We start from the raw sequence: 22715 nt of genomic DNA, 5'->3' as shown, positions 1-22715 counted from the left end.
TCAGACCAGTTCTGCGTTCGGATACTCAAGGCACAGGTGACTGCACTGAAGTCTGGTGCGAAGCTTCTTGTACAAGAAGCTTTACTGCCAGAAAGTGGAATTGTGTCTCATTGGAGGGAAAAAGATTTCAAGTAAGTAACAGATGAAGCAAAACAATTACTCAAATATGAATGGTTTCAATCGACTAATGATGTGGGGGCGCTGGAGATGCCTACTAAAAGTGGCTGTGGAGGCTTAGCTTAGAGTGGCTCTATGGTCCAAAAGGGACTTATAAGCCTTTGTTTTTCGTTGCGTTTAGCATACAGGATCATCATCCATCGTTTTCTCAATCAAAACAGTTCCCATATACTTTAAGATTTTATATGCTATTTGATCAAAAACCACATAAAGACTACAGCCTTACGGCTGTCCGTCTTAGGTGGGGGTTGGTTTGGTTTGGTTTTTGTTCCCCATCTCACTAATTCGATCCATAGGGCATGGAAATGGCCTATATATTTAACTCCAGCGAGAGAAGCTTGGCGGACTGGGTGGCCTTACTCGAACAGGCCGATATGGCATTTGTGCTGCGAAGTGGTATTAGACCCACAGGTTCTGCGCTGGGAATCCTTGACTTTGAGTGGAAATGTGTCGATTACCACGCAGAATGAGCATTCTGCTCTTTGTCAATTGCACGTAATGGCATGGCACAGGAGATAGCTACTACAGAGTGCTTTGTTCCTGATATTTAGACATGCCCAATCTTTGATGAGGCGAGATAGATTGCCATTCAGGAATCCTGGTGTAGATTTGATATTATGTTTCGATATAGGTATGTCAGCGGTATCTCATCATTATCTGTAAATCTCTTCGTCAGAGCACTTTGCGACACAGAGCATTAATGCTACACAAAATGATATAATATCGACATATTTGGCATTTATGACGAAAAGCTAGATAGTAGTTTCAAATCGGGCACAAACGCCAAGAAATTCAGAATTGTAGTTGTCATTCATTTAAGGGTTATGTTGCCTTGCTCTCAGATACCCTGACGACTGCGATGATGCTAGATCTCACGCTCTGACTCAAAGGGTTGGATTGTAATTCTTCAAAAACTCTTCCTCGGCTTCAGTGTTGGTCCGGCCTAGAACGGCATTTCTAGTGGGATATCGCCCGAACTTCTCCAGTTGTTGTACATGTCTCTTCGAAGCCGCAATTCCCATATCAACCCACTTGTGCTCTTCGTCGGTAACGCACCTCGCTTTCAAGGCTTCGAAGAGATAACGGGCCGCAATTACCGTAATCAGGCTTTCCTGTTGGAGCAGTGACATGTAGAATGCCGACGCTTGAATGACAGTAACCTCTTTGTCGAAGTCTCGAGCAATAGCTCGTGTTGAGGTTTCGGTGGCCTTGGCATCACCACTCAGGGCGTCTGGTGTGCCGCGAAAGAGGTTTCTCGAAAACTGGTCTAGCAACACAACCAGGGCGAGACTCCCTTCCGGCTGAGCAGTCCAATCGTCCAACTCGTTGCGGCGTGCTTTCAAGACCAGCTCACCGAACTGGGATTTCAGCTCCTCATCAAGACCCTTGGGGGCAATGATCCATTCCACTGGATTGCGGTTGAACCAGAAGGTAACAATGCGATTGGCGTCTGAGTTCATGTCGGGCGGGATCGAGATGAAGCGGCGCGATCGAGTGGCTGTGGTGAAGGTTTGAATTTTGACAAGCTGGATACGTGAGTGCTGGTGTCTATTGATCAGTGGAAGGTATCAACTTACCGTGCCTAACGGATGGCGAGTCAACATTACGTGCTGATTCTTGGTACGGGTGTGCTCACGGTTGGCGGGGACTGGCACCCCTGTAGACTATGGTGAACCAATACCCCGCTTCCGGCGTTGAGTAGATTAGCACCAAGTACCTACCTATAGGCACTATGAAGAGGCAGGCTCGGCACGCTCACTGCTGGTGTCTCATTGAAGGTCTGCACCAAAGCCAACAAGTACCCAGCAGCTATGTGACCCTTGACCCTTGAGCCTGAATTCATGATTTTTCGAGACAGACTACAAGACACCACCCTAAAACTGGCAGCACTGAGTAGAGTAGCAAATATTTGAAGTTGCTGAAGGTGGGGTCCGTTGGGGTCCGTTAAGCACCAACTCACCAACTGCATGAAATCACTGCAATTAAATTAGGCATTAGATAGCAGCCTGCTGCCTGGTATATCTTTACCCGGTTCCCTGTGGTGAAGTACATTTATAAGCCACGTACGATATAGACGTAAGTTGGTTATATAGCGCGCTACACAATTTGCACGGCGTTGCGGTGCATATACATGCATGATATTGTTGGTTGTTTGTATGCAAGCAATGTACCTAGTACAAGGATTACTCGGCTATGGGTATAAGTAACCCTTATGCCCAGTATAGTACGTCAAGTAGTCTTAATACCCAAGTCCCGGTACACACACACTTAACAGACATGGCGCTAAGGCAGGCAAAATAACATATCACCAACAGCCTCCCTGTATTCTTTGACTACCACAACCAGCTCTACAATTCGGACCAATTCTCCAGCTTCCTTGCTTGTCAAACAGCGCATTCTAGGCCTCCTTACTAATATTCTTTTCTCGTTTTTTAGTAATTGCTCACGAGACTGATCGCTTGTTGCTGATACTCGAGCATCGCTTGTCGCAACTGTCCTCAGCAGTCCCTACACCATCCCTAGCTAAGATGGACCGCGGTATGGCTTTATCTACGTTAGTAGCTGCAATTGTCACTTACTACGTATCGCTTGTATTCTATCGTTTGTTTTTTCATCCATTGGCTGTCTTTCCCGGTCCGAAACTCGCTGCAATCTCGCGCTGGTACGAGGCATACTACGACGTGGTTTTGAAGGGACAATATACACGAAAGATTGCAGATCTTCACAGAGAATATGGTAATACACTCGTCTAAACCACTCGAGATGTTCATGCAGCAATAGCATATCTAACCCTTACTCTTCAAAGGTCCAATTATCCGGATCAGTCCGCATGAACTTCACGTTCACGACCCGGCATTCTTCGGCACGCTGTATCGCGTGGACGGGCGCTGGGACAAGTATACTTGGACGTACGATGCATTCGGTGCCAAATCTTCCACGGTTTTTGGTTCAGGTATGTACAATAATACCGGGAAGCTATATCACTAACGGATGTGTGGACTTCAGACCATGATCTCCATAAGACCCATCGCCGTGCCATTGCTCCTTTCTTCGCAAAGACGAAGGTTCTCGGCCGTCAAGAAATGCTTCGGCGAAATACTAAAAAGCTTTCCCTTCGCATGACGAGCCTCATTGGAACTACTTTCAATCTGGGAGCAGCTATTAGCGCTTTCACACGCGATAATATTAACGAATACGTGATTGGCAAAAGTTACAACGAAACAGACCATAAAGATTTTAATGTTGCACTGTCTATTGCGTCTCAGGGTGCTGGAGTGTTTTGGCGGACCACAAAGCACGTACGCTGGTTTGGCCCCACAATGAGGGCAATGCCTATCGATTGGGCAATGAAAATAGCAGACGATGGCACCAAAGCTTTCCTCCGTTATGTCCAGGTCGGTAATTTTCAAATGTAATTCGTGTCTAGTTTCCTCCGCTACGGGGCTAATCAAATGACAATCACCTTCGACAGAACTCCGAACGGGACACACAAGACACTATGGCCGCTGCAGAAGCCTCTGACCCAGACAGCCAGTACCAGAACTCCATGATACACGAGATGGTTCACTCGGCTCTTCCATCTTCCGAGAAGACCTTTGACCATATCTTTGAAGAGGTAGCTACTGTGACAAGTGCAGGATTTGAAACGACAGCCAACGTATTGAGGCTGATTCTTTTCCACATCTACGCAAATGATCATATTCTTCAAATGCTTAGGAAAGAGCTTTCTTCTCTCCAACCTGCAATTTCCGAAACAGTCACACTCAGGCAACTCGAACAATTACCATATCTCACAGCAACCATCAAAGAAGGTCTGCGTTTGAGTCCCGGAATCGCCTCAAGGATGGCTCGCATCACTAATCAGGAGCTTTATTACAACAACTGGCGCATTCCTGCTGGAACGCCCACTGGAATGACTACGATTCTTTTGCACACTGACCCAAAACTTTACCCTAGCCCTCTGCGCTTCAACCCTGATCGGTGGATTGAATCTCCGGAAACCCAAAGCCTTGATGCGGTATTTGCTCCCTTTTCAAGCGGGACGAGGACGTGCCTTGGCATACAGTAAGTCCTCAACAGCTTCATTGAATGTGGATATATTGACCTAAGAAATTCTCAAGTCTGGCGTGGGCCGAAATATATCTTCTCATCGCTGAACTAGTGCAGAATTTCAACTTCATAATTAAGGATGCTACAGCGAGCGATTTCGAGTTGGAGATGGACAATTTTGGGATCGGTACCAAGGCTGGATGCAACTTAACGGTATTTGTGACCTCACGAGACGATTGATAGTTGCTTTTCACGTAGAAATTGCGCACTACATTCAGTGGTAATTGGAATCCTATGGTTGAAGCAAAGCGCTAGAATCCGCAGTGATATCTAATGGACTATAGCTCTCTGGACCTTCTCCGATTTGACCATCGTCCTTCTTCCAGTCATGGTTATATGGCGGCTTCAAATGACTTTACGCCAACGTATTGGACTCGTACTGCTCATGAGCGTATCTCTTTTCACCACGGCCATGTCTATTCTCAGAGCCGTTGGTCTTAACCACATTGCCGATCAACAATCCGGTCCCACAGCAACGGACGTGCAGTATAATGCGAGCCTAGAGATCCTGTGGGCCTGCCTGGAGCAGGCCTGTGTTATACTTATGGGCTGTGTTCCTTCTCTTCGGTCCGTCGTGAGGCTGGAGATCACCAAGTCGATCTCAAGTTCGTTATCAAAAGATCCGGCTCTGCTATCAAGACAGTTTTCTTCTCGGGATTGGAGCTCATTCCTTTTAAGGCATTATCGCTAGCTTGCGCGAAGGAAGATAGAAAAGCCTCGTCAGGGTGCTATTGAGGCAAAGCTTTGCACGGCCAGCACTCTCCGAATGGATATATGCGAGCTCCTCTAAATTGAAAGAAAGTCGTCGCGCTAAACTGTAATCCTACCGATAACTAGAGCTAACTAGTCGCCAGCGTCTTATTGGCGGAGATGGTGATACGAACCAGAGCTACCACTCACCCTGCAGACAGTGCGTAGGGCCGTGCGCAGGACACGGAGTTCTCGAGCCCAGCTGGATGGGTTGGGCGTTGCATCACAGTGCGAATGGTGGTGGCCCTAGGGCGATTGCGGCATCACCCAGTATCACCCCCCAACCTCCAACGCCTAGCATTGATCTCTTCGCTATTGGCGACTTTTGGATCGACAGTGCTGTAGCATACATTTGATTCTTAGCGAGCTCAATTTTGGAGTACCTGAGCCTAATGGAGCTTTCCCATTTCAAGCCAAAGATGTAACTGTTCCAATTGAACGGGCTCTCCAGAGGTTCCGCTTGGCATGCATGCCACTATTTTCAGCCTTTACAATCTCAGATCTTGTATGGCTACATGATTACCGACAAAGTCGACAAACTTTGGTATGCAAAATACGAGGAATTTGCGTCAGCGTAGTTCACTGGCTCGTTCGGTCACACGGCCCGCTCGGTGTAGTACGAGACGAGCGGTTCCTACGTGTTCCTTTTGCCAAGTAAAAATATTGAAGATAGTTCAACTTTTCGCCCGGGGCCCCAAGTTCACACCTCGAGGTTCAGCTGACCGACTCTAGCGGCGCAGCTAGGTAGGTTGGCAGGATTTGGTCGGTTATGCGTGTTTAGCGAAGTCCTGGTTTACTTGGCATGGCTTGGAGTCCGGGGATAGAATCCATTCATGGGGTAAGGCCCCCCATGGGGAAATGCGGGTGATATGACTTTTGGGACCGTGATAAGAACGCCACGAACGCACAGTCTGTTGGCTCTCGGTGTCTTGTCAGCCGAGTCTTCTTGGCAGAAGTCTCTTCTCATCTTGAACAAAAATTGGTGATATCTCTCTTGTAACCCCTCACCTCCTCGTCTCGGTTCAGTTTCCCTTTGCTCACCTTCCGGCATCATCTATTGTCGTAGCTTGCTCTCTGGCCGATTCTTCAACAATACAATCCCCAACATGACGCCCGATAAGGAGGCTGGTCCCAAACCAGGGTCCATCAAGCACGCTGAACATGAAGTCGGCGACTCCCAAGCCGAGTTAATCGAGTCCGCCGTAGCCGCCAGTGATGAGGAAGCCAAAATTCCTCGCAAAGAACTCTTTTCCAGGTACTGGCCCGCTGTCATCTACAGTGGTCTTCTTAGTATGGCCTTGATCATGGAAGGTATGGATGTCGGCCTGATCAATAACTTCTTCGCACACGATGCATACCTCGCCCATTTCGGCTGGCCCGATGCCAACGGCAAGCAGCATGTTTCTGCATCATGGCAGTCAGCCATCACCAATGGCAATAATATTGGCAGCATAATCGGGCTCATGGTGAATGGCTATTTGCAGTCCCGTTTCGGGTCCCGCAAGGTTTACATGGCCACCATGGTGCTGATGGCTGGTACAATCTTTACCCTCTTCTTCGCCGTCAACGTCCAGATGCTGTTCGCAGCCAACATCCTATGCGGTATCCCATGGGGTGTTTTTCAGACTCTAACGACAGCCTACGCTGCCGAGATCTGTCCTGCAGCTCTGCGCGGCTACCTTACCGCGTGGGTGTCTATGTGCTGGGGTGCCGGTTCATTTCTGGCTGCCGGTGTTCTGCGTGGCTCTCTCAATATTCCAGGAGACCTCGGGTGGAGATTACCCTACGCTCTGCAATGGGTCTGGATCGTTCCGCTGTTCATTGTTGGCGTCTTTGCCCCCGAGAGTCCTTGGTACCTAGTCCGCCGCAACCGTATCGACGAAGCCGAGAAGGCGCTCCGCCGCCTCGCGCGCAAGGACTTTTACACCGAGCATACCATGGCCCAGTCGATAGCACTCATGAAGCACACCAACGAGATGGAAAAAATTGAAGCAGCCAACTCCAGCTACCGGGACTGTTTCCGTGGCACGAATCTGCGTCGTACTTTCATTGTCTGCATGGCCTGGATTATCCAAATCCTCAACGGCCAGTCGGTAACCGCCTACGCTGCCGTTTTTCTGAAATCGGCAGGCATGCCAACAACCCAGGCCTTCAACTACAGTATGGGCATTCAGTCTGTGAATATCGCGGCAACGAGTGTCGCTATCATACTCATGGGCAAGATTGGCCGTCGCATTTTCTTCTTCTGGGGATCTACGAGTATCGGACTGGCCATGCTCATTATCGGCATCTTGGGATTTATTCCAGGAGCCGCAAACGTGGCCCTTGCGGTAGCAGTTGTCATGATCATTGTTCAGACAATCTTCAAAGTCTCACTGGGCCCTACGACGTATGTGATCGTTGCCGAGACTTCATCGAATCGAGTCCGCGCTCAGACGATTGTCATTGGCCGTGCTGTCTATGTCACTGGCCAGATTATCATTGGGCAATTGAATCCGCGTATGCTGAACTCGAGTAGCGATGCCTGGGGGTGGGGCGCCAAATGCGGTTTGTTCTACTTTGGGCTGTGCGTCATTTGGGCCGTGTGGATCTTCTTCTTTCTGCCTGAGACGAAGAACCGTAGCTTTGCAGAGCTAGACATACTTTTCCAGAAGAGGACCCCAGCTCGCAAGTTTGCTACAACTCATGTTGACTGTAAGTCATCTATTTCCTTCAACTTGTTAATTCCGGTGGATGTACTAAGCTAATCATTTTTGATACAGTGTTTGAAATTACGGGACCCCAAGATCAAAAAGGTCAGGAATGATGAGCTCGACAAAGAGTGCCAAGAAAGCATCGGCGGGTGCAAAGAGATTTATTTTGTGAAAGATATCACTAGAGTCACTACAAATAATCGGTTAGCTTGTCACTACCCAATGTAGAGAGGCTAGGTGCTTTGTTGTTGACATTGACGCTGCCACATGCATGTGTCGTTACCAGGGGTGTGAGAGGGGACGCATCCCCCAGCGTTGCCAGAGTATGCCGCAACGACACCCTTTCCCTTAGGTACAAAGACTAGTCATTGTGCTCTTTATCAACATGCGAAATTATTCTAATATTCTGCGTTTGTGCTTCACGAGTGTGGATACTCCACATCCGCCATCAATTACGCATGCAATGAAAACGGCAAGAGACACGGATAGGGCAATACGGAGGCGGTCAGGAGAGACATCAACTGCAAGCCACGCGCGCAGCTGCAGGAGGCCTACCACTGGGTCTTTTACAAACGACCATAGGCCACATGTTAGACGCGCATAAATGACAACTATGATGGATTTTGGACAAAGAATCTGGCACTACTTTTGGACAACTGAACTTGCATTATCCTGCTGCATACAAGGATCATAGCAAAGGTTGGCTGCAGGCACTGGAAAAGCCATGAGTTTTGTTGCATTGGGAACTGTTTATAACCCTAGCCCGTCCTCTGAAGCAGTCCTTCAGGATCACACAACACCAACCGGTCTTTGACCATCTGGATTGCACGAAGCATCTTTTCCATGGCTTTTGCCTGTGGTACCTGTTGGCGGACTTGGCCGTCATGGAGATCTCGCGACCAACATGTGGCCGACACATTTCACGAGGTCCCCGACTTTGAATGCGAAACTTGCCACCGCTACTTCCGTAGCCAGAGAGCCGTCGAGCAGCACATGAACGATCTCGGCCACTGGATGGAGTCTTCTGACGAACCCGAGTTTTGCTGCGACTATGACTCCTGCTCCGAAGTCTTTGATGATGAAGACTTGCTTCGAGATCACGAGGTAGAGGATCATTTCTACTGCGATGCATGTGATAGACAGTTTCAAGACTTTAATAGCATCAAGATGGTTTGTCAACACGTCCCAGGGGTTGACTTTTACTGACCGCTACAGCATCGTAATAGCCGAGTACATCGGGGTACAAACGCAGCATGCCCATTCTGTCGCGATTCCTTCGTGACAGCAGCCGGCGTGTTCCATCATCTCGAGCAAGGCGGATGCTCAAAGGCGCCGCTGAATCGCATCCAAGTCTACGAAGCCGTCAAACGCCAAGATCCAAACGGCATCCTCACCGAGCGTCTGCGCCATTGGTCCACTGAGACCACTTTCGAAGCCACAATAGACTCGTGGAATCCCGACACCAAGGCTTTCGATTGTTACCTCTGTGGGGATGGCTTCAGACGTCTTGATTCCTTGAACCAACACTTGCGGTCGCCAAAGCACCAAGATAAGCTCTATCACTGCCCAAAGCCCAGTTGTCGTAAGGAATTCGGTTCACTCGCCGCCGTGACTGAGCACCTGCAGAGCGAGAGCTGCAATTTCATGCGGTTTGAGGAAGTCCAGGAGACGGCGAAGCGCATTTTCGATCCCGGCCGCATGATTGCTTTCTAGGGTGACTTTCGGGAGGATCGGTCATTAAGACAGAACATGACCACCGAAAGACTAGTTGCGTGTCAAGGTTCTAGCGGCAGCTATGGCACACATATTTGCGAAACAAAGAAAAAGAAAAAAAGAACCGGGTAGAGGCGATGGGAAAGAAGGGCGCGTAGATTGCATTCTAGAGATGGCCGGGATGGAAAAATACACTTGTACTGACGCGAGTCATTGGATCGGATCCAGAGTTTAAGGTTAAATTATTCCCTGCCGTCCAGTCTTAGTGCAGATGCTTGGTGCCTGAGGCGAACACACATTAGTCCCAACCAATTACGTCAAAATTTGGACACCGGCAATGTCCGCTATCTAATCCGTATTCTGGAGATCGCCTCATATCTCCGTTACTGGCTGACAACAAAGCCTATCACCAATTGTGTGCATCCCGATTTGACGGGCAACGTGCAAGCGTCTCCACTCATCATGTCTCCAGATTCCACGTTTTCAGACACTTGTGATATCCCTGTCACCGTTGCCGATGACTGGTCTGGTGTAACCAGTAGCCGCAAGAGACGCAAGATACAAAATCGCCTGAACCAAAGGGCATACCGTAAGCCATGAAACTGTGTACAAAACCCTGCATGTGATCTCTTGTTAACAATCCTGTGTGACCCAGGAGCTCGCAATCGCCACTTGAAATCTAGCAAGCAGGATGGCTCGAGAGAGAATCTGGCTGCCACATCGTTGTGCCAAGAACTGATGAACTTCCGCTCTGGATCTGGCGGCAGCATACGGATGAGTGATCTCAAGAGACTGATGGACACAGTATGCGTACTCCAAGTACACTCGGAGCACAACAAGTCGGCCTTGCAAGCTTTCGAGGTGTTTGCTCGTCACTGCTCTGCCAATGCGCCGCCACACCTCGAATTCTTGCCCATTCTCACCCAGTTTCATTTTACCCGGGCTCTATTTGTCAATGTCGACGTAATGGGTCTATCGCAAAATCAAATGCACGACGACGCTCTGTCCCCATTCAACATCACGGGTCCTTGGGACACCGCCATGGCCCCCAAGCTGGACTCGTTACCTCTTGCCCTAAGGCCTACCGAGCTACAGGTCACCATACCGCATCATCCCTGGATTGATCTCCTCCCCTTGCCACAGTTCAGAGACAATATTCTTATAGCCCTAGACAACGACCTGGATGAAGAAGCGCTGTGTCAAGCATTCAGTGGCCGTACCCGGTCTGAGCCGCCCGGCATCATTGTCTGGCAAGATCCTTGGGACCCAAGCGGATGGGAAATTTCGGAAGCCTTTGCTAGGTCACACGGCTGGCTTTTGAAAAACTGCTGGGCCCTGTTTGATTCGACAAACAAGTGGCGGGCGCGTCGTGGGGAGCGACCGTTGCTCCCACGCCGGCCGTCCGACGTAATTCAAGAGGTCTAGGGTCTGATCGCATTGTGCATTCTGTACCTAGTCTGTTTCCGACAGGTCAATGCGGCGGAAAATCAAGAGACAAGTCAATATGACTAAACAAAAGACTTTTACAAGCGCTCTACCCAGCCACTACTCTATACCTACCAAGGGTAACCATTACTTCCGTAGTGAAGTAGAACAGGTCCCAGGACAGGACCAAGTCGTCTGGTCGATCAAGACAATTTCATGAAACCTCTCCAAAGGCCCTGTGATGTAAAAATGCCATCCGGATCGACCGATATCTGGATATCCTTCAAACGTTGCCGGTTCTCCTCGCCATAGCCGGAAAACACTTTGTCGGCTTGCCCGGCGTATGCATAATTGACGTACATGAAGGGGTGATAGACTTGTAGCTCTTGGGCAGCTGCGGCGATGCGGTCCAAGACGTTCGTTGTCATAGATTCCACGGCCACGTCCCCGTCACTTGAGGTCCAATCCGTCGAGATTAAAATAACTATTGATTGTTGTTACTTCACCGACTTTTTTTCAAAGTGAAGAAGAAAAGTCAAGAACAGAAATGCGGGAACAGGGTCTGTCTGTTGGGCAACCTACGAATTAGAGGCTCGTCTTGGTCAATTCCCAGTGCATTACCGCCTCGACTCTTCATCTTGCTGATTGCATTTGGGTGCAGCGTGTAAGTGACAAAATTGGCAGACAGGCCCGTCACTGTCTGAATCTTCTCGACCTCGTCTTCAAATATGGCGAGGGCCTGGCTCATCATCTCGCGCGACGGCCGCATGCTCACGGTGCCGAACCAATGGCTGCCATCATGGCGATATCAGTATCACCCTGTCTCCCGCTAAAGCTGTGTGTTGGGGATTCACGAACCGTATTGTACCCAGGGCCGGGTTAGACACCAAGTCAGACATGTACCCAATCGTCTGGGTTCGCGTCAGGGTAGGGATTGTCTTGATGGCTTCAAAAACCGAAGCATTGGTAACGGGCTCTGTATACCTCTGGACGCCCAACATGGTGAAGCTCGCGGCAGAGCCGTTGTACGAATAATATAGGTCATAGCCCATGGATAGGTCGCTAAGGGAATCTCGGCTTGAGAATAGATCGTAGACTTTGTCCAGTACTTGCTCCGTCTGGTTCTGTCCGTAAGTCGATCTCCCGTTGAAAACTTGGCCCTGGGGAAACGTTTCAAAGGTGAAGGCGGTCACGATGCCAAAGTTGTTACTACCGCCACGGAGAGCCCAGTACAAATCAGGATTTCTGGTCTCGGAAGCGGCGGATATAGTCCCGTTGGCGAGTACAATCTTGAAAAGGGTTAGACAGTGACTCAGAGCAGTGTAGGAGGGGTAACAGAACATACTTCATATTCCAGCACATTATCCAACGCCCATCCGTGCCGCGGTGAAAAGGGAGAGCTGCCACCGCCCAGTGTGAAACCACCGAGACCCACAGACGCGACTCTGCCGCCCGCGAAAGATATGTTGTATGCTTCAAGAGCTTTAAATGCCTGCCTCAAGTTCAAACCTCCTCCTAGGCGTGCACTGTTCTCATCCGTGGCGACTGCGACGTCGACGATACGACCGAGATCGATGGTAACACCACCGACGGACTTGGAGTCATTCGGACTTCTCGAGTGGCCGCCACCCTTGACGGCGAATTGGCATCCCGTATCGCGGAGAATCAGCAGCGCCTTGGAGACTTCGGATGCATTAGCAGGCTGTAGGCGACATGCGGAGACGACTTCTTGCTGTTTGGCGTCCCAGATGGTGAAATTATCCGTATTGGGGTAATGAAGAGCTGTTGGAAAGACTTGGGAGAGCTTGGAGCACTGCTAAATATTAGTATAGACCAAGAATCCCGAGACGTTTTTCAAGTTGGAGCTCATCCTCACAGCATCTGTACACGAGCTATTGCTCTTCTGGTAGGCAGCAGCAGTGTGACCAACAGGAGACTGGGCTCCTAGCAAAAGAAACAACTTTAATAATTGCATGTCTCAAAATCTCAAAGATGATCGTGCTGCTTCGCTTTTGGCTTGGCTGAACAGATTGATCGAAGTCGGACTCTCAGGACGTGAAGAGACTCTTATAGACACAGACCTCGTGTGTTTTTCATGTATAGGTAAACACACAACTCAATGCCAGGTTGAGAATAATAAATGGCTGCGATCAGCCGTTGGTGGGCCGATCATCATGACGGTAGTGCAGAGGCGGGCACCATTGCTAGTGATAGCACAGCTGGTCATTAGGAACCCCTCGATTTCCAAAAGCCGGTGTTGGTGGGAAATGCAACATCATTGCAGTGCATCGAACATCGTACCTCCTCTGGAAAACGGGGCCCCCAGCAAAGTCCAAAGGCTTGAAGCCATACATGTAACTGCATTGCCATGTCGCTGCGAGATCCGATGCCAGGCAAAACGTAGGGCACCGTGGCGAACTATGCAAATAAACCAGGAAATGGTCAAGCAAGAAGTTTGGCCAAGAAGGACCAAGCACAAGTTTCATGGCCCAGGTAGACACGGGGGAAAGGCCTCGGACATTGCTATAAAGCCGTGGCAAAAAGCAAAAAGGCAATACGAAAAGAAAACCACATGACAAATTCAGATATCCTGATACAGAGCCTGACTATTGGCAGCTGGGTAGGTAGTAGTTGTATATAATTGCGGATACAGTCGAGTCCACTAAGGAACGCGCTAATGCGGGCTGCTTACAGTCGCATGGCGATCATAAATGTGCGCAACGATGATGACCATTGTTCAACCTAAAAAGCTTTGAAGGACCCCGGACACGCGGAGTTAAGCATGGTGTTATCTGGATCATAAGTGCGTGTATGCCGGATCTGCAGGTCTTGGCTCTTTGAGGTTAGCAAACGAATGATTCCCATCTCTCTCAGGGCTAGTATCATGACGCAAGAGCTATTCAGGTAGGCAATTTCACCAACGCCTTTTTTGTAGATAATGTCATAAAAATGAGCAAGAAAGAATTATGCTCAACATCAATAAATTCACGAACAACCCATCAAGTGAAAATCAAAATAAGGGCGTGAGACTTAGTAAGAGACACTATATTAGACGTGGCATTTGCTATATACATTAGACGCGTTATAATTATCAAAAGTCGGTGCTGAGCGCAACCTCTCTGATCGACTCGATATCCTCTTGTACCTGTTGCGACTTGGCAATCACGGCAGCATGACAATCCTTTCCGAGGAGGACCCGGAACACCGTTCCATGGCCGCGCTCCCTGAACTGAGCACCCATATCATTGACGTCAATGAGTTCGATAATTCTATCTGCAGCTTTGGCCGGATCTCCTGGTTGCTTCCCATCCATTGACTCGAACCTAGCCAGCGCAGCCGCCACGGGCCCATCAGCATAGGCGGCACCCAAACCCGCGTCAGGTCGAGGGAAGTCAGTGAGGAAATTGGTGCGGAACGTCCCCGGCGCCACCGACAGGACGCGGATTCCAAAGGGACCGACTTCGGGGGCGAGGGCTTCGCTGAGCCCTTCAATCGCAAACTTGGAAGCGGCGTATGCAGTCGCCGATGCACCGCCCCGGTAACCTGCCACGCTGCTGACATTCACAATGGTGCTTCCGCCCTTGTCCTGCAGGGAGCGAAAGTGCGGCAGGGCGCCCTTGATGCACCGTACGGTGCCAGTCACGTTGGTGTCCATCTGTTTCTGGAACTCGGCTTCACTAGAAAGGTGTGTCAGCGGTGGAAGTATAAGCTTGTAGATATACCTGGATTTCAGCGTACCTCATGTCTTCGAGCGAACCGAGGATACCGTAGCCTGCACAGTTGATCAAGACATTGACATGATGATCGGCCACGATTTGGCTAACCTCATCTTGAGTGCCAGGATCGGTCACGTCGAGTTTGATCCAGTGCCCACCGGTGTGTTCAAGTTCAGGGTATCGCTTTGCTGCGGACTCGACATTCCTAGCCGTGCCAACCACCTTGTGGCCGGCCTTGAGTGCTTTGATTGCGATGTGCATGCCGAATCCGGAGGATGCACCGGTGATTAAATACGAATGAGACATTATTGCTCAATATTTCTAGATCAGAGCGAGTCTTGATGAAATTTTGAAGTAAATGAGGCAATATTTTCATAAATAAATGCTATACCTAGGATCGTATTTGCTCCAAGGAACAGATAGATACCTGACTAGGTACATATATGCTCTGGTTGACCTTCGGTGATAAAGACCGAGTTAAAACCGGTGACGCTTGGGACGAGGACTATCAACTAGTGTAGCGACTGGATTCCTTGGCCGAAAATGAAGCAGGGGTCGAACGGAAAGGAAGAGCTGCTCCATCCCCTGACTCGAGGTGTCAATTGGGCTACTATGAATGTTAGTAGATAATATCCAAGGCATGCGCAAGCAGAGGTAAGCGTATTATTGAAGATTCTCACTGAGCCATCCGTATTATCCGAAGCAGTCAATGGAGTAGAGACAGTTAGTGTCACTCAGAAAGTTATCTAGATTGAGGACAACGGGCATGCAGTGCAGGATAAACGAAATTTTAGATATGTTCTAACATTTATGCAGGTTCTTGGCATGTGCTTGAATATGCAATATCTTTCCGGAACCATTACACACTATCTAGCTGGGTTCAGTGGAAATAATTCCAAGTGCTGGCCTTGGTGATTTCCCAAGCCTGATCCAGCGCCTCCAGCACATCGCTGGGCAATGGGCCTTGTTCCAGCGCGCGTAGATTCTCTTCCAGCTGTGGCGCGCTGCTAGCACCGACAATGATGGCATCCCCACAAGTCTGCAACTTTGAGTGGTGCTCCAACCAACGCAGAGCACATTGAACTTCAGTGAGTTCGTGCTTGGCCATTGCTTCACGAATCACAGTGACTGCATTGAAAACAGTGTCATTCCAGTATCTCTTGCGGTACAAAGTACCTTGTCTAGTGCTGGGATCGAATCGAGACCCTGGGGTTGGGACATTCTCGGCACTGTCATGACGATAACGGGCAGTCAGACTACCGCCAGCGAGAGGGTTATAGGCGTAGAAAGACATGCCGTAATGGCGAAGACATGGAAACAGCTCTGGCTCTACTCCGCGGTGAATGGCATTGTAGACACCTTGGTAGACCGACGGGCGCACCCAGCCGTTTTGGATGCACATCTCGTTGATGCGCGCCACTTCCCAGGCCATGTAGTTGCTGATACCGAAACGCCTAAAGAGACCTTCTTTGAAGAGTTCATTGACGGCGCGGAATGTATCTTCGAAAGGAATCGATCGGTCTGGGGCATGCAAGTACCACAAGTCAATCTTGTCTGACTTGAGAGCCACCAGCGATTCCCGTAGATATTTGTGGAGATTATCGGGTGAGTGGGAGACGCCTTGCGCGCGCAATGTTGGGTTGGCGTAGAACTTGGTTCCCATAACCAGGTTGCGGGATTGCCAGTCTAGACGCCCCAGGTATTCTTCAGACGATCCCCCGCCATACACGCGTGCAGTATCAATTTCGTTGTGGCCGTGCTTTTGGAAAACGTCGAGGACTTCGGAGGCTTCATCGAGGGTGTGGATTCGAGTCTGCTCGACGCCTAGATTCAAGTCGTTAGTTGATCAGCCGTGCTTCGATACGCGAGCTAAATCACAAACCTGGCTTTCCAATGGTCATGGCACCAAATACAATAGGCAGTCTGGTCTTGGCCAGCGACTGCGTTGTTGTGGTCGCCATGTTTAGTCTCGTTACGCCAGATGCTCGGATATAACCGATAAAAGACGATATATTTGTGCAGTCCGCTGAGGATTTGAGAGTGCGCGGGATTGTAAAAGGGAAGGAGAAATGCTTTGAACAATATCATGTGTCGAGTTGAGCTGCTCCTTTTCCGTATAATTGAGATTTGCTGTAGCAGCTTTGGTGTTATTAATCAAGTGATATTGGTCAAACCGGTTAAGAAGCCTTCTTAACTGCTATATCCGTAACGATACACGCACCTTGCCCAGGGCCCGATAAAAAAGGAGCCTATCAAATTGCAGTTTTCTTTTAGCGTGACCCCACGTGTAAGCAGGTCGCATTAGCGTTATTATAATCGAGGCTGTCTTTGCGATCATGCTCGGATCGGAAATGATCAAACGCGGTACAAGCTGAATAGCGCTGGTGCAAATACTGTCACATACACATCGCTAGCTACGTCCGTCAGCGGACAAGATACTCTACTACATCGACACCATGACTTTCCGCCACGCCGACCGCATCCACATCCACATTCGCGACGCCTACCATGAGATAAGAGTGTCGGCCGCCTTGATTCGGGTCGGCAAACTCCTTCCTCAGGACCATCAAAGGATTCGGGAAACGCGGGACCACGACAAGATCATCGTCTTCGGTGTCGTACGGGGAAAACCCTACGCAGCCGTTGGAGGTGACAATACAAGCTACACCGCGAAGGCAAGATCTGCTACGAGAGACTAATTCCAATGCTCTGCTCTTGAATTCTCCATTTTGTCCGCGATGAGCTAAGCTTGGGTCCGAATGAACGGCCTTGAACGCCTCGACTAGATCGTCATCAGAGGTTTGCTCATGGCCCTCATTATCGATGACTGCACGTCGGGCGAACCTTTGACACAGCTCGTGTCCCGTCGGACTGGGCTCATTATCCCTTAAGTCCTTTATGAAGGCAGCAAACTCGAAAGTGATGTCCGCCTTCTGCCCTGGAATCTTAGTCACGGGGCCAGGATCGCTGAGCCGCCGCAAAATCTTGCAGTACCCTAGATTTCGCGCCCATAGATGCAAAGTGGTCAAGTCAGGAGATATGTGGTCAGCCTCGATTCTCCGATCGACGAATCTAAGACCGTGTTTGCCGTTCATCTTGGCGTTGATAAATTCTTGCCTACGGTCGAAGTCCGGAGTCCACGAAGGAAGTTTCTGGGGACGCACAAATCTGTCGGCATGAAACTCGAGATAGGTCCAAAGAAAGTACAGAAACCGTGAGCTTGTAATATGAGTGATTGTTTCCAGAATGACTTGTCTCTGTGTCTTCTTATAATCGACGGGAAGCGCCGAAGAATGATTAGGGCAGAGGCCATAAAGGGCATACATCCTGTCTCTAGGTTCGGAACACCCTTTTCCAACGGAGCCAACAAGCAGCCTGGGGAAATTTTCCGTCGTAGTGGCTTGGTTTCTGTTGTGCATGATCATGTCGTAGAGACATGACCAGGCTGTCCGATCTTGAGCAACGTGCTTATAATATTCCCTAGTCATAGTTGTGAAGAGTTGTTGATTTTGCTCCGCTAAAGATTCAAGATCAGGATTGGCACTGAAGGCGGCCATTTTATTTGACACGACCTTGAAAACTTTGGTCAAAACCAGCGGTGAAAACGACAAGTGGCCATAGACGCATACAGGCATCTTTGTAGCCAATAAAAATTCTTGGTATGTCCACATACGATGCCAATAGTGGTGCTTGAGCAAGGGGATGAAACCAAGGACGAGAGTTGCAAAATCCAACCAAGGTCAATTGGGTATCGGGAACATTGGCTTCCGATCCTGGTGGTGTCTCGCGTTCCTGCTTCCAAAGGTATAGCTGCGCCCATCTGACGGCAACATCCACGTGTTCCAAGCCGTGCCCAAGCCAAACGACGACGGACGTTGCTTGTCGATAGATGTCACCCATCATCGGCACTTGTACGGTTTTCTCTTCAGTATCGTTTTGGTTAATGCAAATGGCGTCTGCCCAAAGCGTGCGTGCTTTTTCTTGCCACCTGAGGTGTCTGAGCGCAGCTTCTAGATTGGTCGTCACTTGTATTTCGCTGCCATCTACGACAACAGGCAGAGTGTCTGCGGGGTCGCCCCAGACGTACGACAGGGCCTCGTACTGGAGAACGCTTTTCAATGAGGCCGTATTGAGAGAGCATCGTATGTCCTCGTCGAATGGACCCGGATGGAGTGTGAGCAAGCGGATCTGAGCTTCTGCAGGGATCAACGGTGTGTAAATGATGGGTGTCGTGCTGTCCTGCAATCGGCGCCGACGAACTGGGTCTTCGTCTGAAAGCAATTCGGTAGCCATGTTTGAGGCCAAGGATACTTTTCATGCGTAAGTAACTAATGAATCTGCCATTGCAAACAGAGTAGGTTGGGCACAAAAAATGTTGGAAAGTAGGAAGAGGTTGTAAGGCTGGATGTGTAAATACTTTAGGCGCTTCTGCTGCTTGCATGGTTGCACAACTTGTAGCCCAGCCATCAAGAGGCAGCGTAAGCCGTGGCGCAAAATATTGGCGCTGCTGACATGCCGTCTTTGTACTCCTGACCAGTGCCAATTGGCATCAGACAGAAAGTGTAATAATAAAATAAAGAACGTTGGAAAACTTTGCAAGATGAATCCTCAACACTTTTTGAAAAGCGCGAATAAGGCTATCACTCCATTTCTTGATTCCCTTCTGGAAAGAAAGGGAATATGATTACTGACAGCGTTACTCGGACCAGGAAACTTGGGAAGATCCCATGGGTGGCACTATCCATTTCATCTACAAGTTCACCCTTCCTTACGGCAGCCTCCAGGTCGTTGGCAAAGCATGGAAGCCGGCCGCTTCGCAGGACGGCACGATGAGCGTGGAGGGCCGATGTGGTCAACAGGAGCAGGATTTATTGATGTAAGACATTCAGCCGCAATGAAGAAATTAGGTTGGCAAAAAGAAAAAAAACCACTCGCTCCATTTAATTTGCCTATTTGTACTGATCAGATGATTACTTTAACGCGGCCGCATACCCACTGACTGCTCCGTTCCAATTCTCCTTGGGTAGAAGCCGCCTTGTAATCTTCTCAACCTCCTCTCCCGGCTGCCGCAAACCATCCATATTAAAATGCACCGTCTCAAAATCGATAAAAGTGCTGCCCTTGAAAATAATATATGCTTAATATGTTTTATTACGGATTTATGCAGGCTTCGTAGTTTCTTACATACTTGCAAAAGGAATTTATTCAAATATTCAATTAGATCCGGTCTCTTGATTGCTTGTCTACATTTCTGTGATACAAGGATGCGATTTCATTCTCACAGCTACCTAGATTGCCACCTGCGCTATCTTGGCACAATCGACCTATATAAATTGTCTGGATATTGCATACAAGCGCATACGACTATACGCACTAGAATCTACGGCGTCACGTCCGCTCTGCCCTGGTTGGATTAGTGACGGCCGGCTGACTACAGCCACCAGCTTCACCTTCTGCATCCTTTTTACACTCTTTGATAGAACCTTTCCGCACACCCATTGATACGCATCATATGGAAACATATATATTGATTCAATGTGCATCATTCTGCTTCATGTGCCCGAAACCAAGCTCTCAACTTTGTGAGTATCGTACCAGGTGGCGCCCGACCCTGAGAGTTAACTTGTTTGTGGAGCTCCTCTTCCTCTTTCCCCACCCAGTGCAAAAGCAATTCTATTTCTTTCCGATCCACTGTGTCTTCTGCGGCGAAAGGCTCCAGCCCATCAGCATTGGGCCCTGGACGGAGGAGCCAGCGAATGGGCTCAGAGGTCGGTATGCTAAGAGCGGCATGAAAAAGCGTCATTTGATCATCTTCGATTAGCTTCCTAGTTGACCTGTGTATTTTCTCCTCATTGTTTGGATCTGGACACGTGTACACGCCTGCCTCGCCCCAGAACTCGTAATTGGGAATACGGTATTTGGATCCCAAGAACCGAAAAAGAGCCTTCATCGAGTCTACAGGTCGAACTTTATATCCAAAATGTGATTAGCAAAAGAGAATAGAAGTAAACAACAATGAAGATAGGAACGATGGTTCAACGACACCGCCGGGAATCATGACACTTACAAGATGCATCACTGAGCCGAGGCACTCTCCAAGTGCTTTGCGCTGTCATGGGGCCAAGTAAACCATCCATGTCGGTATCGATGCACGGGCTCAGCTTGGACAGTATCCATATCAAAGGGAGGTGTGCAAGAGCATCAAGCTTCTTGCCTCCACCCACGTCTGAATGGAAACCTCCAAACCAGCACTGCTCTACATTCGGTGCATTTGAAGGGGTGATCGGATGCTTGAGTACAATTGGAAAGAAGTGATGGCGATGTTCATGCAAAGCTAAAGCTTGATAAACATGATCGACGGAATTGGTCATGTCTGAATCAATGTGTGCCAATTTTCGACACATTGTGCCACCACGCAGTGGGATTCCAATAGCACTGACAGTATCCCAAAGTGCGCAGGCTTTTATGGGGACTGGGGGCACGGCGGCTCCAGGTGCAGTACCTTTTTTCCATTGGTCATAGAGGTCATTCGCGTGATGTAGTTCTTCCCTGGGCAGCACTCCGTGTTGTTGAATCAAGCTGGCCAGACAACGGACGGCGAAAGCACCCCTTGAGAACCCAACTAGATATATCTCGTCTCTAGGTCCTCCATCTAAGCCAGTATTGTAGTTGTTGCAGAGAAACAAGTATGCGGCAATGATGATGTCTTTGAGCCCTGAACGCTTAAGTTAGCCTTCATCGGCCTTTGTCATTTTAAGCGAATACCTCGGATTGTTTATTGTCCATACCTTCACCGCTGAATTGATGCCATGCGTTTACGATCCTGTTTGATCCTGTGCCAATGCCGGGGTGATACCAGACGATCTGGCGGTTTCCTTTCTTGTGGATAGGTTTGATACAACGCGTGATACGAGTCACATTGGTCAAAGAATTACCTTCGATATATGCTGATTTTGAGGTCCCGTCGCAGCAGATAATTATCTTAGCTGGCAGGCTTGGTGACGCCGACATTTGGTCAGCGGTTACAGCTGGATTTTGCTGAGCATATAAGTGGAAGGCAATTGTTGAAGCTGAAAGAAGGTGGAGGACGTGTGTTGACAGTGGTCTTTGGTGGTCAAAGGATGATGTATTGGACTAAGTCTATTTTATCGGGGCTACACCCCACCAAAAGTCTTAATGGGTCAACCCGCGCTAATAAAGCAAGACCTTGTTGCCACTTAAAACAAGTGGTTCACTGGTTTTATATATTGAGACACAGACGTGGTGCTGCCACAGCTCCTATGTATAAGTACCTACCCAGGTACCTACCTACTTACCTACCTACCTACCTACCTACCTAATCTACCACAAAGCGCTTCGATGGGCACCAATCAAGCACAGGGAGAAGCGCTGACGCATGCGTATAAATGCGCGAGTGGCGCAAGTAGAACAAATCGTTGGGTAGATCTGCATGTATGCCTGTAGTATAGGGTAGTTGGTGAGTAATTTTACAGCTTCAATGCAGCCAAAAAGTCCTCGCTTCCCTCAAAAGTGACATGTATCATCACACTCCGGCGCGTGCACAGACAATTTTTGTATACCTACTAGATAGCAGTGCTGGGACTAAGTCAAGTCGGACTTATTTGAATAAGTAAGTATTCAAAATTCGCCAGACTTATAAATAAGTCCTTTTTCGAGCCAGACTTGACTTAAATCGATAAGACTGTGTCGTACTAACGTAGTCAGTACCCACCGTAGGTCACCTGCGTAGGTATATAGTCGCTCTTCAACACCTCTCTTTCGTAGACTAGAGATCAACTCAGACAACTTTCAATGCTTCCTCGATCATTTCGTCTTCAGTTCCCCCTTTATATATCGGCTCAGGTGAGAGAGTGCATATAGGGAGTAAATATACCTAGATACCTAGGTACCGTGCTAGAATTTCCCACCTATTTTCAGAATTCCTCGAGCCTTGGGTTGCTTTTCTTTTTCCCTAAAAATATAACTGGCTCAAGCTCACGTGACCCTTTTAAGTCAAGTATACTAAGCAAGTCAAGCCCAGATCCCAGACTTGGCTTAACTTAACCAAGTAAGTCAAGTAGGGGTTCGGACTTGGCTCACCTGACTCAGTCCCAGCACTGCTAGGTAGCCA

At 49.0% G+C, this 22715-nt stretch overlaps 10 protein-coding genes across 10 annotated transcripts; 4 read left to right on the top strand and 6 right to left on the bottom strand.

Annotated features, from left to right (window-relative positions):
• Positions 1-1061: 1061 nt before the first annotated feature.
• Positions 1062-1781, bottom strand: PFICI_00356 (uncharacterized protein; the record flags this gene model as incomplete). Its single annotated transcript, XM_007828937.1, has 2 exons — positions 1062-1703; positions 1755-1781. 2 exons carry the CDS (start codon positions 1779-1781, stop codon positions 1062-1064), a joined length of 669 nt encoding a protein of 222 aa, XP_007827128.1.
• Positions 1782-2705: 924 nt separating this feature from the next.
• Positions 2706-4978, top strand: PFICI_00355 (uncharacterized protein; the record flags this gene model as incomplete). Its single annotated transcript, XM_007828936.1, has 7 exons — positions 2706-2913; positions 2984-3130; positions 3184-3572; positions 3650-4242; positions 4299-4440; positions 4486-4507; positions 4572-4978. 7 exons carry the CDS (start codon positions 2706-2708, stop codon positions 4976-4978), a joined length of 1908 nt encoding a protein of 635 aa, XP_007827127.1.
• Positions 4979-6143: 1165 nt separating this feature from the next.
• PFICI_00354 (uncharacterized protein) lies at positions 6144-7843 on the top strand (the record flags this gene model as incomplete). Its single annotated transcript, XM_007828935.1, has 2 exons — positions 6144-7731; positions 7800-7843. 2 exons carry the CDS (start codon positions 6144-6146, stop codon positions 7841-7843), a joined length of 1632 nt encoding a protein of 543 aa, XP_007827126.1.
• A 730-nt stretch (positions 7844-8573) lies between these two features.
• PFICI_00353 (uncharacterized protein) lies at positions 8574-9443 on the top strand (the record flags this gene model as incomplete). Its single annotated transcript, XM_007828934.1, has 2 exons — positions 8574-8900; positions 8946-9443. The coding sequence occupies 2 exons, from the start codon at positions 8574-8576 to the stop codon at positions 9441-9443; spliced, it is 825 nt and encodes a 274-aa protein (XP_007827125.1).
• A 462-nt stretch (positions 9444-9905) lies between these two features.
• Positions 9906-10868, top strand: PFICI_00352 (uncharacterized protein; the record flags this gene model as incomplete). Its single annotated transcript, XM_007828933.1, has 2 exons — positions 9906-10032; positions 10099-10868. 2 exons carry the CDS (start codon positions 9906-9908, stop codon positions 10866-10868), a joined length of 897 nt encoding a protein of 298 aa, XP_007827124.1.
• Positions 10869-11071: 203 nt separating this feature from the next.
• PFICI_00351 (uncharacterized protein) lies at positions 11072-12843 on the bottom strand (the record flags this gene model as incomplete). Its single annotated transcript, XM_007828932.1, has 5 exons — positions 11072-11352; positions 11451-11659; positions 11727-12157; positions 12214-12681; positions 12745-12843. The coding sequence occupies 5 exons, from the start codon at positions 12841-12843 to the stop codon at positions 11072-11074; spliced, it is 1488 nt and encodes a 495-aa protein (XP_007827123.1).
• A 1116-nt stretch (positions 12844-13959) lies between these two features.
• PFICI_00350 (uncharacterized protein) lies at positions 13960-14890 on the bottom strand (the record flags this gene model as incomplete). The annotated part of the gene is made up of 2 exons (XM_007828931.1): positions 13960-14545; positions 14607-14890. 2 exons carry the CDS (start codon positions 14888-14890, stop codon positions 13960-13962), a joined length of 870 nt encoding a protein of 289 aa, XP_007827122.1.
• A 574-nt stretch (positions 14891-15464) lies between these two features.
• PFICI_00349 (uncharacterized protein) lies at positions 15465-16545 on the bottom strand (the record flags this gene model as incomplete). The annotated part of the gene is made up of 2 exons (XM_007828930.1): positions 15465-16408; positions 16467-16545. The coding sequence occupies 2 exons, from the start codon at positions 16543-16545 to the stop codon at positions 15465-15467; spliced, it is 1023 nt and encodes a 340-aa protein (XP_007827121.1).
• A 462-nt stretch (positions 16546-17007) lies between these two features.
• PFICI_00348 (uncharacterized protein) lies at positions 17008-18877 on the bottom strand (the record flags this gene model as incomplete). The annotated part of the gene is made up of 2 exons (XM_007828929.1): positions 17008-18164; positions 18214-18877. 2 exons carry the CDS (start codon positions 18875-18877, stop codon positions 17008-17010), a joined length of 1821 nt encoding a protein of 606 aa, XP_007827120.1.
• A 1249-nt stretch (positions 18878-20126) lies between these two features.
• PFICI_00347 (uncharacterized protein) lies at positions 20127-21595 on the bottom strand (the record flags this gene model as incomplete). The annotated part of the gene is made up of 3 exons (XM_007828928.1): positions 20127-20551; positions 20652-21299; positions 21373-21595. The coding sequence occupies 3 exons, from the start codon at positions 21593-21595 to the stop codon at positions 20127-20129; spliced, it is 1296 nt and encodes a 431-aa protein (XP_007827119.1).
• Between the last annotated feature and the right edge of the window lie 1120 nt (positions 21596-22715).

The sequence above is a fragment of the Pestalotiopsis fici genome (assembly GCF_000516985.1).
Source record: "Pestalotiopsis fici W106-1 unplaced genomic scaffold PFICI_Scf_1, whole genome shotgun sequence".
Taxonomy (NCBI): domain Eukaryota; kingdom Fungi; phylum Ascomycota; class Sordariomycetes; order Amphisphaeriales; family Sporocadaceae; genus Pestalotiopsis; species Pestalotiopsis fici.
This window is presented reverse-complemented; position numbering and strand designations above follow the sequence as displayed.